Here is a 16,502-nt window from a genome sequence, read left to right as displayed (position 1 = left end):
AAGACGGCTACTAAGTGACTAACAGGCAGGTGGCGTAGACTATGTGGATGCACTAGACAAAGGCAGGATTCACGTCCCGGGCGGGAGTGAGTAGGGCAGCATGAGATTTCATTGCACCACTCAGAACAGTGCACAATTTTAAACTTATGAATTATTTATTTCTGGAAATATCCATTTAAAAATTTTTGGACCAACGTTGACCTGGAGTAACTGAAACAGTGGAAAGTGAAACTAAGGATAAAGGGGGACTTTTGTAATTATGCATAAAAATGTCATGATTCCTGCAACTTATTGCTAAATGATGCAGCAAAATTAAAAAAAAAAAAATTGTGTGTGAAGCATGAAGAGAGAAAGCAGACATGGAAAACATTATCATGTGGTGTTCAGAGAAGTGGAGGAAGTACTGGGTTTATTGTATTATTCTTTCAACTTGTCTGTAGGTTTGAAATTCTTCAAAATAAAGATTTGGGGGAAAAATCTATGCTTTGAAAATTGTTAACAAGGAAGTAACTTAGCAGGTATATTTGGAAAATATTTAAAAGAAGTAGGATCAGAATGAGTTTCACTTGTGGTTGATGCTACCCGAGTTTATTTTATAAGATAAAATTTTTCTTGTCAGCTCAGCCTCTTTCCCCCCAATCTCAGCCAAAATACCCTGAGAGTTACACGGTGTTTCTTAAATGCACCGGGGAGTGAGGAAGAGGTGCAAGCCCTCCTCACAGCTGAGCGGAATTAGGAGTGCCTTGTGCATGAGGGAAGAAATGCCAGCTCCCTGTCCCACTGCCCACCGCCGGCTTATTTAGGAAGTTACTGAAACAGTTCAGAGGGGCTGGAGAAAGTCAGCTCAGACAGAGCTGCATTGTGCATGTAGCTGGCCTGAGCCCTCTCCGCAACACCCCCAGCCCCTTTTTGTAATGGATAATCACTCAGTTCATTGTCTTTGCCCATCCTTCACGTTTCCCAGTGACTGCACCCTGTTCTTCATTTGCAGCGGTCAGCAAGTCCGTCTGGGAAGCACCGAGGGGCCAGTGGTGTCCATAGTGGGCCTGGATGATTCTGGCTTCCTTCAGGTTCATCAAGCAGGCAGCGAGGTTGAGACTGTGCATCCGGATGGCAACTCCTTCGACATGCTGAGGAACCTCATCCTCCCCAAGCAGCCGTAGTGCCAGGTGCCACTGCAGGCCTGACCTGGGGGCCTCACTCACGGGGCAGGGTGCCTGGGCAGTGGCAGGACACAGCTGAGATGTGGGGGCCCGAGGCCAGCGGCCCGCTCCCTGTCCCCGCCCTTCCTCGCCCACCCGTGGGTCTCCAAAACTAATTTAGAGTTGTAAGTGAATTTTTCCTTCGCCCAATTCGTGTTAACTCTTTAATTTTTTTTCTATTTTTCTGTTTTTGTAGGTTTGTTTTGTTGTTTTCATTTTATTTGGTGTTTAAGATGCTGTGGAATGAAGGGTGTGAAATTCCTTCGCCCCTCAGACTTGCATTTATGTTTATTGGGGGGGGGGAAGGTTTTACATGGAAACAGCAATGGGTTATGTTTTTCCAATGGTGGTGATCTTTACCCCTAGACTATTAAGAAACAAATCAGAAAACGCTCTCCAGCCCAGTGGTGAGTTAGAGGTATGGTATCACTGTTTATAAGCATTTGGTATCACTGTTTATAAGCATTCAGGGAGGGATTCTTCTATGAGAGTGTGCATGGGCACTTGGTTGTTGTTTTATTATTTTGTCTATGAGGAAAAGAGAAGGTAGACTCCCAAGAGTTACTCTCTGCCTAGTGGTGTGGTCTGGTAACACCGTCTAAATACATCTAGCTGGTATGGTTGCAATGACCTTGTAGAGGAAATCAGTTAATTATTTTGACATTATTATATGAGCTCTCCTTTCCTAAGTCTAAACTTACTACAGATCGTGAAGAGATGGGATCAAGTTCAAGATCCTTAAAGCGTTGATTAGGCATCACGTGGACGTGGGTGGATAATTTGGCTTTCACAGCTGGAGATGAAGACTCACTCGATACCACAAGCCAGGGAGGAATTGAAGTTTTTAAGCCAGTTTCGGGCTCACTTTGAAAGGTGGAGCATTCCTGCAAGACCTTGCAGTGCATAGAATATAGAATACATGCCATTTTATTTGTAAGTCATAATTTTTCGCTCCCTTTTTCCTTATATTGCCATGAAAGAAAATGTTATTGATACTGAATACCATTAGTTTGGAGGGAGAATGTGTGTGTGTGCCTGCATGCATGTGTGTGCGTATCTTTAAAAGATGACGTTCAGACTCTGATATGCTGAAAGCCTCCCTGGAAGAACAAAAGAAAGGAAGCCTTTTGATATACATTTGCTATTTCCAGATGTACTCCATGCTTTTTCCATGTAACTCCTATCTCTGTTGAAGTCATGAATCATTCCCATTACTTTTCAGCCTTAAAAGGCCAATTTTGGTCTACTTTTCTCTCCCAGCTGAAATTGGTAGAAAGAAAACTTGGTTGGAGCTCTCAGCTTTGAACAGAATCCCCTCATTGTAAACTCCATCTTTCAAGGTCTTACCCAGTCAGGCTAACTCCAGAAACTTGTGGTTTTCAGTATAAAATCTGTCTACCTTTAGCAAGGCACAGATGGACCCATAGGAAGAAAAAAATAACATGTTTAGTTAACTACACCAACTCAATATGTGTTTTTTGAAAATGTAAGTCTAAAAGAGCTTCAAAAATAATTTTTGAAAATAAGACTTAAATTAAAATTATTTTTTTCCAAAAGAAAAAAAAAATCACTCTTTCCTAAATGCCCAAGACTTCTTTTGGAATTAGTGACAAGTTTAAATAAAAGTCCACAGCACCCCAAAATTACAAAATGGACTCACTCTTGAGAGGGGATCTGCAAAATATCATGAAGGACAAAGATCTCCAGGCTAATGTTGCAAGTTTCATTTCTCAAACTTAGTAATATAAGGCAAGTCATCTCTCAGAGCTGCCGTCATTACTTTTTGAATTTCTTTGGGGGGTTATTTAATGAAAAACATGCTATGTTTTGTTTTAAACTGAAGTCCTATTCTGGATATTCTGCTTTGGGAAAAAATGTTATCATTTAATTTCCTTTCAGTAAATTAAAACTAATGAAGTGTGGCCATGTCACATGGAGATGGAGATGTTCCGGGTGTACCGGTTGGCCTTTGTGCTTTTTAACAGGCTGTTCTCACTTGTGCAGGACACCGGTTGTCTTGAGGGAGACAAAATAGACTTGAAACAGATGCTGTGTTTTTCATAAGCCTGATTTTGCCTCACATGAACCAAAGATTCTTGAAATTCTGCTTCGTATACAGCAGCTGAATAAAGGCCTTTTCCTGATAGCTGTCAGTGTTAGGGAAAGCTATCTACCTGCTGCACCATACCCTACGATTTGGGGTGTTCACACACCCACAATCTATGATCTCAAGGAGCTTTAAGGTCTTAACAGAAACTTTGCAGTTTCCTCATAATATTTAAAATGTGGCCACTAAACTCAGGATTGGCATGTGTGCTTTAGGACACTGGATTAACCCCCGGTTTACAGGCTGTGCATCGTAAAAGGAAAAGCATCCTCCCTACCAGGCTAGGAGCAGATTTCAGGGGGACTCTCAGGGAAGTGCCCCCTAAGATAGGACACAGCAGTAACTGGGCTTCCGGGGGCCCATGCTGGAGCAGTGCTCCTTAACGCTGGGAATCCTGGCAAGGAGTGTTGAAGTAGGAGGATTTGTGTCCAATGTAAAACTGTCGGTGGGTTTCACAGCAGCGCACTGCTGTTGCCTGTGGTAACAAGTGCTGGGTGCACGGGCCCAGGTGGGTGAGTGCTTGCCGGGGCCGTCCGCCACGGCCGCAGCCTCTGGGGTTTCTGCACTCCTGACATAGACAGCATGGTCAACCCCTCACCCTCGAGTCTTGGAACAAGGAGAGAAGCTGCCTGACCCAACAGTTTCAGAATGTGGAATGGGCTTCCATTCTCTTGACCTGTTTGCTCTCAACGGGCAGAAAAGGGAGAATCCTCATTCCTGGGCAATTACTATGCATCTTTGAAATAAAAGAAAGTATAAACCTTTGCATTTTAGCTTTTCAAACAGCTGTGTCTGAAAAGAATCACTTTAAACCCATGCCTATAAAAAAGCAAGTCTACCAAAATAAACTTTAAGACTTTCTATCTGGTTTGGGCTCATTCTTACTTTTACCACAAGTTTTATTTCTGAAAATAAGCAACTACTTTTGGTTACAGTATTTTTATTCATATTTAAACAGATTTTTACAAAATAAATAGTGTTTTACATAGTAAGGAATATGTACGTATTTCTAAGTATTAAGCTGGAGGTTTTGTTTTTGATTTATTTTTGACAAATGTATTATGCATCATACAAAAGAAAAATAGTGTTACTCTAAAGAATGAAAGCACAATCCAAAAGTAAAAAACCTTTTAATTGAGGTGAGAAATAAATTTAACTTCTTCTCTATTGTTCTTTTAGGGTTTTGCTTATTCTTTTGTGAAAGCTGCTTGACTTTTGTCTTAAGTTTTTTCTTCCAAGATTTTAACCTTATATATGATACTTAAGTTTAGGAATAGCATTAATAATGCATTTTAGATAAGCCAAGGGCTACGATTCACTAAAATTTTAAGCTACTGTAATTTTATGTCATTTATTTGGAAAATGTTCTTTTTATTCCATTTTATCTCTAGCAGCCCCAACAGTCTGCCTGAACTGCCTTACAGTTCCAGTAAGTTAAAACTTGGGTGGACTTTATATAGGATCCACTGACTGTATTAAACCTCTCCCACCCTTAGGCTGGGAAAGCGGAAGGCCTGGCTGATAGGACTTTGAAAAGAATGAAAGCGGTGGGGGGAAGGGGGCGGAAAACACTGGTTCTTAACGGATTTCCTCAGGGCTGCCCTTCACACCCAGTTCACTTCTCTACAAAGGTATGAGTGGAATGGCTTTTCTAGAAAAGGGCTTCCAAGAACATAAAGGAATTCCTTTCCTTGGGAGGCCCTGTGGAGAGCTGAGCCAGGCTTGAATTGGGCTTATTTCTCAAATCCATTTGATCTGGCATTTTTGTCAACATGGTACATGTTAGGGCCCACTCCGATTTTTTTCCTTTTTGTGTGAAAGAGGCATATTTATTACAATGCTTCCTCTTCCCTGCCAGAGCCTCACAGAAGTCAAGAAATGATCTCCCCAGCTTAAATGTGCAGACTCTTAAAGATGGAGGTAACAATATTAGGTTGCCATGGTAACTGCCCTGTTAACTTTGCATTGAGCCCCTGGCTGTCTTGAAGCCTGCCTGTGTAGGACTCTTCCTTCGTGTTCTAGGCTATGAAAACCTGATGTTTGTTCAGACAAGGAAGTTTTCCCTAGTACACATTTTAGTTTTCAAGTACATATGCATTCTTTGTTAAGCCTACTTGATCATTTTTGTAAATCTATAATAGGGTCTTTTTTTCTCAACAGTAACCTTTGTAATCAAACTGCTCCAAAAGCTCATGGTTTATATTTACTAAATTCAGCCCCAAAGGTTAATAACAAGGTAGACACAAAAGCATTTTGCAGTACTTTATTGAAAAATGTTGGTGATATCTCCTGCTAATCAAACCCTCACCTTCCAAAAATTGTGGTTTAATTACGAGACTCATGAGCATAAAAAAAGAATACCGAAGGCTTATTTTATGTGTTCACACACTCTCACAAAAACCTGCAATGAGGTATATAACTAAATGCATTGGAGAAGTGTGTGCATCCCTTCTTGTTATCCAGTCCCTCTGCTGTATGACACATGTTCCTAAATTTGCCAGTTTTAACTTGTACCATAAAGCCAACTGACACCCTGTAGGAAATAAGTCAGGTCTTTGCAGGGTTGGCAGAAGATCGTTCACATTTTGAGAGCAATCGGTGCAGGTACACTTTGATTCTAGAATGCTGAGTTAAAAACAGTTGTGAAAACCTCTTTCCATTCAGAAAGATGGAAAGGGTTTCCTAAGGTAAACCATTTTTTAAAAAGCAGCAAAATGATGCAGTCTTTATAGTGTGGAGAGTGCTAATCCAGTTCAGAACCATGACAGGATTCTTAAATGGTGAAACCATTAAGCAAAAATAATATAAAGCAAAAATTAATGGAAGCATATTTTTAAAACACTGCTGGTGCTTTATAAAAGGATTTCTGTTTACCTGTTACATATGACATGTTCATATGAAGTTGTCTTGCTATGTATAAAATGCAGAAAAGGCTTAAAATGTGTACATCGTTTTCATTACATCCCTTTAGCACGTTTTTCTTCCACAAGGTGCAATCCATTGACAGTTTTCCATATTGCACATGCAATTTAACTAACTTTAGTAGCACTACTTGTAGCAAACACGAGCCTAGCAAATTACAATCTGTGTGGGCCAGAGGGGTTTTGCCATGTAATTAAGCTGGACAGGGTCATTCTCATAAAATATCTGGCTGTATATATATATATATATTTGCATTTAATGCCTATATTCTGAAGGTGCTACTCTTGGTATTATCAAGAGTTCATAGGGGCTCACAGGGGCTGGGGGAAAGAAAAGCTTGCCAATGTACTTGTGAAGCACCCCCGTGTTCACACACACACGCAACGTGGAATTGCAAGTTCACCCTTAGTTCTCGTTGGTAGATTTTTGTATTGAAGAAAGGGTTAAAAAAATAGACTCATGAATGACCTTTACAGTCAGTGGAGTTGTGCACTCGTAGGACTTAACCATAAGCACATTCTGCCTTTACCTAAGGATCTAGAAGGGCTCTGAGTGCAGGAGGCTGCCTCCTTCCAGGTCCTCTAGCAAACTGGAACCTCCGACTATGTCAGGGTGGGTGTTTGCTCCTTACAGTGGAGAATGTGTGTGGAGTCGAGACTCCTCCCATCCCCCCGTGTACTATTCATGGAGCATTGCGGGCGAGGCAAGATGCATTAAGCCTGATTTCGAGCCGAGGAAACCAAGTTCCCCCAACAACGGGGTGGTTGAGGTCACACGTGGGACATCGGGGACGTCAGCCCAGCGCTCAAAAAGCCAGGCTGTGGGAGAACAGGCTGGGCGCTCATTTCTCCCCAGCAGCGGGCCGCGTCTCGGTCCCCTACGCCAGCGTTTATGGCATCTACGGTAAAAATCTAAAAGTGGGCAGCGGACTGCTGTTTAAATAGTTGTCCCTGGATGAGTTAATTCCGGCGTGCACACACGGCTCGCCCCTCTCAAATCTGCTGCGCGTGGTAAGGCAGGACGCGGGCCGGCCCGGGGGTCACCTGCCGTTGGTGATGATGACCGAGGCGCCCAGGTAGTGCGGCAGGGGCGCGCTGGGCGGCGTGGCGGCGTTGGGGCTCGGGTGCCGGGGCCGCAGCGCGCCGGCCGCCGCCTCGGGGTTGCCGGGGCCGCAGGCCAGGCCGGGCGCGGCGGCGGCAGCGGCGCCCCCCAGCGGCCCGCGCCGGGCCAGCACGCGGTGGTAGTTGAGCAGCACGAAGGGCAGCTGCGCCGGCGCGCCCGGGGGCTCGGGGGCCGGCGGCGCGCAGCACTCGGGCGCCGCGCGCGCCAGCACCAGCCGCGCCCCTTCCCGGGCCTGGCGCGCCGCCTTGGCCGGGACCAGCGCGGGCTCCTCGCGGTAGTGGCCGCAGCTCGGGAAGCTCGGCGGCGGCGGGGGCGCGGCTTCCTCGCCAAACCTGCGCGCGGCGGCTGCGGCGGGCGCTGCGGGGACAGGCGACACGTTAGACGCACCGGGGGAGGAAGGGGCATGCCCAAAGCAACCGCTCCCCCCGCCACCCACGTGCTCGGCCCTCGGGGTGGCCGTCGCCCTGACCCCTGTGCGTTGCAGGCCCGCGCTCTCCAAGCCAAGATGCAATTTGAAATGTTCTGGGAGCCCCGTTAAAAAGTACAGACAGGCTGGCCGGTTACTCAGTTGGTTAGAGCAGGTATTGTAACACCAAGGTCAGAGGTTCAGATCCCCTTACCCCCCAGCTGGGAAGAACAAAAAGTACAGAGAAACGGGTGGAATTTGTGTTAAATAATATGCTTAATTTAATATAACATATCCGAAATATTATTTGAATTTGTAATCAATATTAGAAGTTACTGAGGTATTTTATTCCTTTTTGGGGGTACTGTCTTCAAAATGCACTGCATACTTTACACAGTCTCATGGCACTAGCCACATTTCAATGCTCAAGGGTCACATGGGCTAGGAGCCACTTGATTAGGTGTCTAGAGGCTACAACCCACCCTAGTGGTAGACGGCCCCAGTTGCCCTGATTTTTGCTTATCCTTCAGTGTGGAGGGGGTGGTAATCACCCTGCTCTGTTCAGCAGTGTCATAAAGTCATAACCATCCCTGCTCAAAGGGATGCCAGAAAATCAATTAGCTCCCTGTTTTTTTGTTTTTGTTTTTTAACCTTGTGACAGTCTTTGTCTTCCTTCAATACCAAAAAGACTAGGAAGCAGACCACAAAGTGCCTCAAAGTGGCACCTTTGGTCCATTTTTTACCAAACTTGTGATGAATGAGATGGTTATTAACCTCTTTCACTTTTAAAATAGCAAAAAAAAAAAAAAAAAAATCAAATCTTGTGTGTTGTATCATTAGCCAACTTGCAGACACCAAGAAAATTTATTCTTTCAGGTCAGTCTCAAGTGGATAATATTTTCATCTGTTGTGAAAACCCTTTGATTTATCTTTCTTTTCCTGAATATTTGGGGGGGGGGAACCCCTTCCTTGGTCATGTAAGAGACCCAATACATTGATGGGTAGTGGTGACCCAAATCTAAGGAATCGGTGGCTCCTGGGATGGGCCCAGGCCAAAAGGCAGGCAGAACAGCCCTGGTAGCTGCTGCGGGCTTTTCTAAGTTGCCTACTTTTGAAAGTCCTAGTGATCTCCAAGAAGCTCAGATTTCTCCCATCATCTATCCGGCTTCTCAGATTTGGAGAAGAAATGGATCACAGCCTTGTAAAGACTGAATCACAACACAGCAAGAGATTCCCGGGATTTGCATAGAAAACAGGAAGCGACCTGAGGAGGGGCAGAGCCCTCCCCAACTCCAGAAAGAGAGAGAGAGAGAGAGAGAGAGAGAGAGAGAGAGAGAGAGAGAGAGAATGCTCTTCTTTAAGTAGGGGTTGGTGTGATTCTTTTCTGGGGCACATCACCTGAGGTCACATTACTTGCATTTTAGTGGCACCTGCAGGACATCTGCACTGTCTTGGTCTACACTCTGAGCAGTGGTTGGGTCTGGGTGAAACAGGAATATATGTCCTGCAGCTACCCCTCAATCCTCACCTTCCATCCTCTGCATGGGGTTGGTCTGGTGAGCAAACAGAAGTCTGTCTGAGTCCTGGGCAGCTGGTGGCACCTCCACAGAGGATATCCACTTGCCTGCCACCAGGAAAAGAAGGCTAATAGGCCATTCCCATCTCTCTGTGGCTGTTGAACTAGCATGTACTGGGCAGGCCCCTCCTGTGTGCCAAGTCCTGGGGGAGGCATATTACACGGCTTATGATCTCATTTTACAGGTGAAGAAACAGAGGCCTGGAGGGTTTATGTTATTTGCCTGGTTGGGGAGAGGCATTCCCCCAAACCCAGGAATTTCCACTATTGTTTTTCACACTTTGAAAACCAGCATGGGAAGAAAACCAACAGGCTATTTCTTCTCACATTCATTTTCGGGTAGAGAGGAGAATAATCTTGTAAAATAAATGCAGCTGGGGCTTTCTAAGTACACGGGAGCTGGTTTTGAAAATCACTTTGTCTCACTTTGGGAGAGTGAACGAGGCCAGTATTTATGTGGAGGCTAGATACTCGGTTTTTCTTTGCCCTTTATACTGTCTCTGGCGTCCACTGGGCATGTAGATTGTCACCCAGTCCTTTCTCGTGATGCAGTTGCACCGAGGGCAGGAATGCATAGCAAGTCCTACTTAGAAGCAGGAAACGTTTTCCCAAAGGCTGTGGATTCTTTTTCCACCTTCCACCCACTGCCACGGCCCCCCGCTATTCCCAGGCCACCCCCTTCCCCATGTGCAGACATGACCCACCTTCGTAGTTTGGCATGAGGCTGTGCCGAGCAGTGTTCACCGGAGGCTCGGAAAGGTTTTTAGCTGGAGACGGGCTGCTAGGCACTAGAGGGTTGGCATAATGCCACTGGCATTCACCACTGGCTGGCAGCGTGCTCAGGAAAAAGCGTGCCACCTCACACGGGGATCCTTGGGGCTGCCCAAACTTGGCCGGCAACATTGGCTTTTTACTGCCGAAGACGTGAGAGTCTAGAGGGAAGTGTCCATAATGGTAGAAGGGCAGGCTGTAGGACGGTGCATACAAAAGGTCGCTGCCTTCTGAATGGAGCTGCTGTTCTGGGGGAGCCGGAGCATTTGCGGGGGGACTGGCTCTCCAGTTTCCGAGCTGGCTGCATTCCAGTTTGTCCATTTGGAACGAGCTATATTGCTGCGTAGCGAAGAAGATGGATGAAGGGCCAGCCAAGGGGCTGCTGGTGAGCTGCCTTCCAGCCCCACAAAATCCCCTCCTAAGGGGCCCAGCCCCGTCCCAAGGCTGGACCTACCCCCATCACCACTGTGAGGTCCTACTGGCTGCACGGCAGTCACCCAGTGACCCACCCCCTGGGTGGAAAGGAATCCCCCACCCAAGCTGACAACACCAGTCACACCAGACATGCTATTTCTGATAGCTCACAAATGACTTTAAAAGAAAAAAAAAAGGGAAGGTTTTCATTCAAAAAATGCTACGGAAATACAACATACTGTTGCTCAAACCCAGATATATGTGGATTCTAACAGGCTGATGTGTGTTCCCAATTTAGTGTTCTTTTTTCCTAGACGTAACTAATCCACCTGGGTATCAGCCTTCCCCAGCCTGTGTCGCTACCCTGTAGGCAGGACATCCACAGGGACCTTGCTTCACTCCACAGGGAACCCTCTGAACGAGGAGATGCCTGCTGTGCTCGCAGAGGCTCATCATTTCTTAACACGTCCAGGTGTCCCAGGCTCCCGACTAGGGGTCAGTGGCACCCCGCCCCTGCAGGACATGCGCGTTACCTGTGGGGGATAAGGATTTGTTCTCAGCTTTGTCTTCATCTTCGTATTTTTGGGTTTAGCTAATTTCCTAGTTTCTTGTGAGGTAGACAAGGTGGTCCTCCAGGAGTCTTGGGACTTAGAAGTAGACACCTGGTCCAGGGACAACTGAAGTTCCTTGTATTCAATATCCCTGGAAAGTGAGAGTGGGACGAGTCATGTCCAGCAAGCAGTGGGGGAAGGGCGGCTCCCCTGCACCATTCCCTGAGCAAGCTCATCCCCAGGGTTCCAGTGTGTCATGTCCCTGAGGTTGGATGCGGGTGGGATTTCAGAAGAGGACAGTTCACCCTCCTTATAAAAGCCACCTACAGCCCCGGGCTTGGCGACCCCAGGAAATGCTGAGCGAGGTTAGTATTATTTGGCAGGACAGAGGGAGGTCAGTGCAGTGCTCTCCAAAAAGACAGAGTTCTCTATAAAGCCCCAAACACATTTCCTGGGGACACCATGGGCTGCTAGGAAAGCTGACAAAGCAAAAAGAAAAGGGCAGAAATACCACTGATAAGTCTACCCACATTCAATATGAGTATCTCTGTGTAGCACCTGGGAGGCAGGGGCTCGTCTCTGCCCAAAAGAGCCAACTTGGCACCGTCTTGTTCACAGAAGGCAAGGTCAGCCCAAAGTAGCAGCCCACACCTGGCTGCTCAGCGAGAATAATTAAGGGGCTATAATGTTTTCTGCCCTGCAGTTTTGCAAGAATCATTCTACTTCTAAAACACATAGGGACCTGGCAATCATTCTATGAAGAAACATGGAGCCTAAATCCTCAATGCATTTAGGACACAAATGACAAACCTTTTCGGGGGGGGGGGCGTTGGCAGAACTTCAAGGGCATCAAGTACAGGGCAGATCTGGGTGCAAGGTGAATTCATATACAACAGCCACGGTGGGTGGAGAGTAATACACAGTCCCAGGTAGACTATTTCCTGTTGCTTTGAATGGCCACGAAAGTATCTGCGACTGAACTTGACTTTCCAGGGTTTTTAAGGGGCAAATATTCACCATCATTTGCAACAGGCTATATAGGAAGACAGGGAAAAAATTGGAGATTTCCTCTGTCCCAAATGGCGGGGGCCTCCAAGATGTCCCAAATGTTTGTGGACATGGATAGCACAAGTTTATATTTCTGATCCAGGACGTACACCCTCTTTGCACCCTGTTTAAGATGGGGGCATCCCCCCCGTGCCCCTGTGCACCCAGGCCCCTCACCTGGGCTCTGTGTTGGGATCCTGGGATCCTAAGCTACGCTCAAGGCAGGGCTCCCTCTTCACTTTCCCATCACTGCCTAGCCCTGGCCCCACTGCTGAGCATAGAAATAGATTGTTCAAATAAAAACAAAACAGGAGACAAATGACCAGTTTTAGAAAGAGAGAGAGAGAGAGATGGTGCTTATTGGAGTGGTCCGATGAGAGGCGGGGAGAAAAAGAGACCAAGGAGAGAAACAAATACGTCTGACTTACGTGAGGACATAATTGACACTCACGATGCAGTGGGGCCGGGATGAGCGGCTGTTGTGCACGACGGTGGCGTAGCTCTGCACCCACACCCAGCCGCCCAGCTTGGACAGCAGCCGGTAGTACTTGGTGGTCACCTGGCCCTTCACCAGCACTGCAAGCACAAGGTGACATGAATCCTCCAACACGTCGCAGGCCCTCTCCTCGGGATGCTGCCCGCACATGTGACCTATACCCCAGCTTCCGAACCTTTCTGGAGCCACGGACACCTCTGAGGATTGACAAGGGGGGGTGGGCTTTCTCCACAGTGAGGTGCATGCTTGTGCAACACACACACACACACACACACACACACACACACACACACACACACACACACACACATACGCACGCACGCACACACTAGAACCTTGCCCACAACTTCAAGGATTCCTCCCCTCCCCTATCAAGAACTCTAATGATCAGCCGCTGCTCTCAGCAGGGGAGACAGCTCCCAAACAGCGTTTGTACTGGAGAGAGAAAATTGGATTTGTCTTTTAGTTTCAAAATGCCACTGTTATATTTTAATCCCCCAAACCCTTCATGGGCACGGGGTGAGTGATGTAGATATTAAAACAAAATACTAAGTGCATTCAACTCAGTTGCACTGGTGCTGGCTGGCTGTCCACTAGGACACTGTATTAGCAGCAAGCCGTGAGTTACTCTCTTGCCATCTGTATCCTTTCCATTAACCCCAGTTTTCCGCCCGCCCATTAACTTTCTGTGTTGCTCATGTAGGAAGGGCCTCTGCATGGCTTCACAGTTGCTGAAAATGGGACCTGTGGGCCCATCTTCTGTGCATGGGTGCAAACTCTGGGCTTCTGACAGCTCACCCAAAGCCTCGGTGCACCCATAAACGACAATTCCCCCCATAGCCTTTGAGGAGGCAGATAGGGAGGGCTGGTCAGAGAGGAAAGTGCCAGAACCTGCAGGTGGGCAGTGGAGAGGAGAAAGCCAAGTTAACCTTCTCCAGGGAGGGGGAGGCCAGCACAAGTCTAAAAAGGCACCCCTGGTGCTCGCTTCGGCAGCACATATACTAAAAAGGCACCCCTGGACCCCCGGTCTCCAGCTCCAGAACATTCCTACTTCTCAAGGCAGGGCTGGCCTCCAGTCCCTAACTAGCAGCTGTCTGAGCAGAGATCTGGGGAGGTGGCCAAAGGGGCTGGGTCTGTGACTATGCTAGCTGACGCTGAAGGAAAGCCCCAGGGCTCATGTACAACCCATCCGTTGTGCTGTTCCACTAGACAAAGCCCCCCCCACCCTCTTCCCAAACACCCCCTGGGCCCTCCACTGCCTTTTGAGGCTTCTTGTCACTTTGCAGATGGCTCTTTACCATCCACTTTAACACCCACATGAAAATATTTTGGTGCAGAAGAAAAAATGCTGCAAATATAATAGTCAAGGAATTACTTGCCTTAATATATAAACAGTACATGCAGATTGATGAAAACACTAAGACCCTAAAAATAATGTGGGCAAAGGACATGAACAAACAATTACTAAAGAATAGATGTAAATGGGCAAAATGACAAAGGGCTCCGCTCACTTGTTTACCTCGAAGGTAGATACACCTAGCAAAGCAGCAGACATTAAAAAAGAAACAAATATTGTACAATTCCATTTATATGAAATGTCCAGAATAGGCAAATCCACAGGGACAGACAGCAGATTAGTGGTTGCCAGGGGCTGAAGGAGGAGGGGGACAGGAAATGACAGGCCTCTTTTTGGGACGATGAAAATGTCCTGGAATTAGATAAAGGTGATAGTTACACAACATCGTGAATACACTACACACCAGTGACGAGGGTTAAAAAGGTGAATTTTATATTATATGAATTTTATCTTTAAAATAATGTAATGACAGCAGGTGATGCTGGCTAATCCCTGGTGAGAGGTGTTTTCACGTGCTGATGGGAGGACAAATAGATTTGATCCTTCTGGAAAGCAATCTGATAGCTCATGCCCATTGACACACTGATTTCACTTCTAGGAATTTAGCCTATGGAAATTATGAGAAATGCAAGCACAGACTTATAAGCAAAGAGAGTCACTGCAGTCTTGCTTAAAATTCAGAATAAAGGTCTGGGGGAGGCTTAACTGTTCAACAGTGGGGAAAAGAGTACATAAATTATGGAGTACTATGCAGCCATTAAAATGATGATTAATAAGAATGTGTAATATTAAGGGAAATGTGTATCATACAATGTTAAGTGAAGAAAATACAATAGTCACAAATGTATAAAGTATAACCCAAGTGGTCACGGGTACAAGCACACTCACAAGCTAACTGCATGATCTTGGATGAGTTACTGATCTCCCTGTCCCTCAGTTTCCTCATTTATAAAAAGAGGAAAACCATAGTCCTTACATCATATGGTTGTCATGAAGATCAGACAAACTACTTAAGATTTAGAACAGTGGCAGACAGATGAAGGGCTCAGTACATGTCAACCCTCATTATCTGACTGAAAATGACAGGTAATTTTCATTTTCTTCTTTTTAGCTTTTCTTGATTTTCTAAATTTCCAACGATGAGGTTTGAATTTTATAACCAGAATGAAAAAGTAGTTATTTTTCACATGGGAAAGCAGTTTGTGTGGGGGTTGCGAAGCAGAAATACAATATCCACCAGCCCACCCGCCTCAGGGCCAGAGCTGGGGTCCCTGGCAGTCCCACTGCGTAACAGCCATCCCACTGCGCTGCGGGGGCAGAGACAGCACAGAACTAGCCCTTTTCTGCCTGGACTTAACATGGCATCTCAACAGACTCGCCTGGTGGGAACAAAACCCACAAAACCCACGCTGAAGGGTGTTGACAGAGGCAGTAGGATAGAGAAGCTTTATAATGCACCTCCTTTTGGGGTTTGCTTTTTTAACAAAAAATCACATGGTTTCTATTTCCAGCTCATTTTCATATGCACTGCCTCGTTCTACCCCCTCCACAACCATGGGAGGTGGGCACGGCTAGGAAACTGGGGCCACCAAAGCCTGAGGGTGCAGCCCGGGTGTTCTCAGAGTGGCAACTGTGGGAGGAGGGGGCAGTGGCCTCCAGAAGGTTCTCTGGGGTGGGGTAAGCCCACCTTTTAAGGGAGCCTCAGTCAGGCAATTTTCCTATGGCACCAAAATAACTAATAGATGCGACATGATCAAACTGAAGTCCCGTCTGTGGATTTCCTGAGATGTCATGCTTTCTTCCACGGAAATGCTTATAGATCTCTTCAACTTTGAAATCTACTCCTAGAAGGGTTTGTAAAAGTCCTAGGATTATGACTATATACTTTTCCTTTTCCTGTCTTGTACTTCATACTTCCTCTTATCTCTTGCAACATTTCTAACACCTATCCGTAGTCATCTTTACCTGATAAAATGAAGCCAGTTCATCCCAAATATTGTATACTAAGAATAAAATTACAGAAATTACGGAGATTTTATTACCTCTGACCCTCCTGACTCTGCTGCAATGAGGCTTGGATCCAGAGACCAAACAGACATATACATATAATTTATGTTTTGTTTCTCTCTGACCCATGGCACTAGTCAACATATCCGTCCAAGGTGAAATCATGCACACTTAGTCACACATTCTGTGCTACAGTCCTCCCTCCACTCTGTCATCCTTAATTAGCTGCCTAAAATGATCCCAGGCTAGAGGCTATAAAGTAAGGCCCTTCTGCTGGTGGTGATGGACAGGGACGTGGAGGAGATGTCTCCTATCAGCTCCTGAGGGCAGATGCCTACACCGCACCTCTGTGCCTCTACAGTGTCTCCAGTTCATGGTCTAAGATGGCTCTGGGTTCAAGATGATCCATGCATAGATTAAAGCCAATAGTCTTAGTTGTCCAAGGCCACTTTGGGATGAAAAATCTATTTCCATAAATATACTATCCAAGGCTGGCCAGTTAGGTCAGCTGGTTAGTGCATGGT

The 16,502-nt window shown here is 46.3% G+C and overlaps 2 protein-coding genes across 5 annotated transcripts in view; one reads left to right on the top strand and one right to left on the bottom strand.

Moving 5' to 3' along the window:
- HLCS (holocarboxylase synthetase) overlaps positions 1–4,208 on the top strand; it is a 202,409-nt gene extending 198,201 nt beyond the window's left edge. For all 4 annotated transcript variants that reach the window (XM_063109463.1, XM_063109433.1, XM_063109442.1 and 1 more), the window contains one exon: positions 992–4,208. In XM_063109463.1, the coding sequence (XP_062965533.1) occupies positions 992–1,163 (172 nt within the window). In that variant the 3' untranslated portion in view covers positions 1,164–4,208. The remainder of the gene's footprint in view (positions 1–991) is intronic.
- Positions 4,209–7,270: 3,062 nt separating this feature from the next.
- The window catches only part of SIM2 (SIM bHLH transcription factor 2), a 45,610-nt gene continuing 36,378 nt past the window's right edge, over positions 7,271–16,502 (bottom strand). Inside the window, exons 8-11 of the mRNA XM_063115761.1 lie at positions 12,547–12,694; positions 11,054–11,222; positions 10,040–10,445; positions 7,271–7,710 (exon numbers count right to left, since the gene is read on the bottom strand). Of these exons, the coding sequence (XP_062971831.1) occupies positions 7,271–7,710; positions 10,040–10,445; positions 11,054–11,222; positions 12,547–12,694 (1,163 nt within the window). The remainder of the gene's footprint in view (positions 7,711–10,039; positions 10,446–11,053; positions 11,223–12,546; positions 12,695–16,502) is intronic.

This window comes from Cynocephalus volans, chromosome 1, assembly GCF_027409185.1.
Source record: "Cynocephalus volans isolate mCynVol1 chromosome 1, mCynVol1.pri, whole genome shotgun sequence".
NCBI lineage: Eukaryota > Metazoa > Chordata > Mammalia > Dermoptera > Cynocephalidae > Cynocephalus > Cynocephalus volans.
The sequence above is the reverse complement of the archived record's forward strand: the minus strand, read 5'-3'. Positions and strand labels throughout refer to the sequence as shown.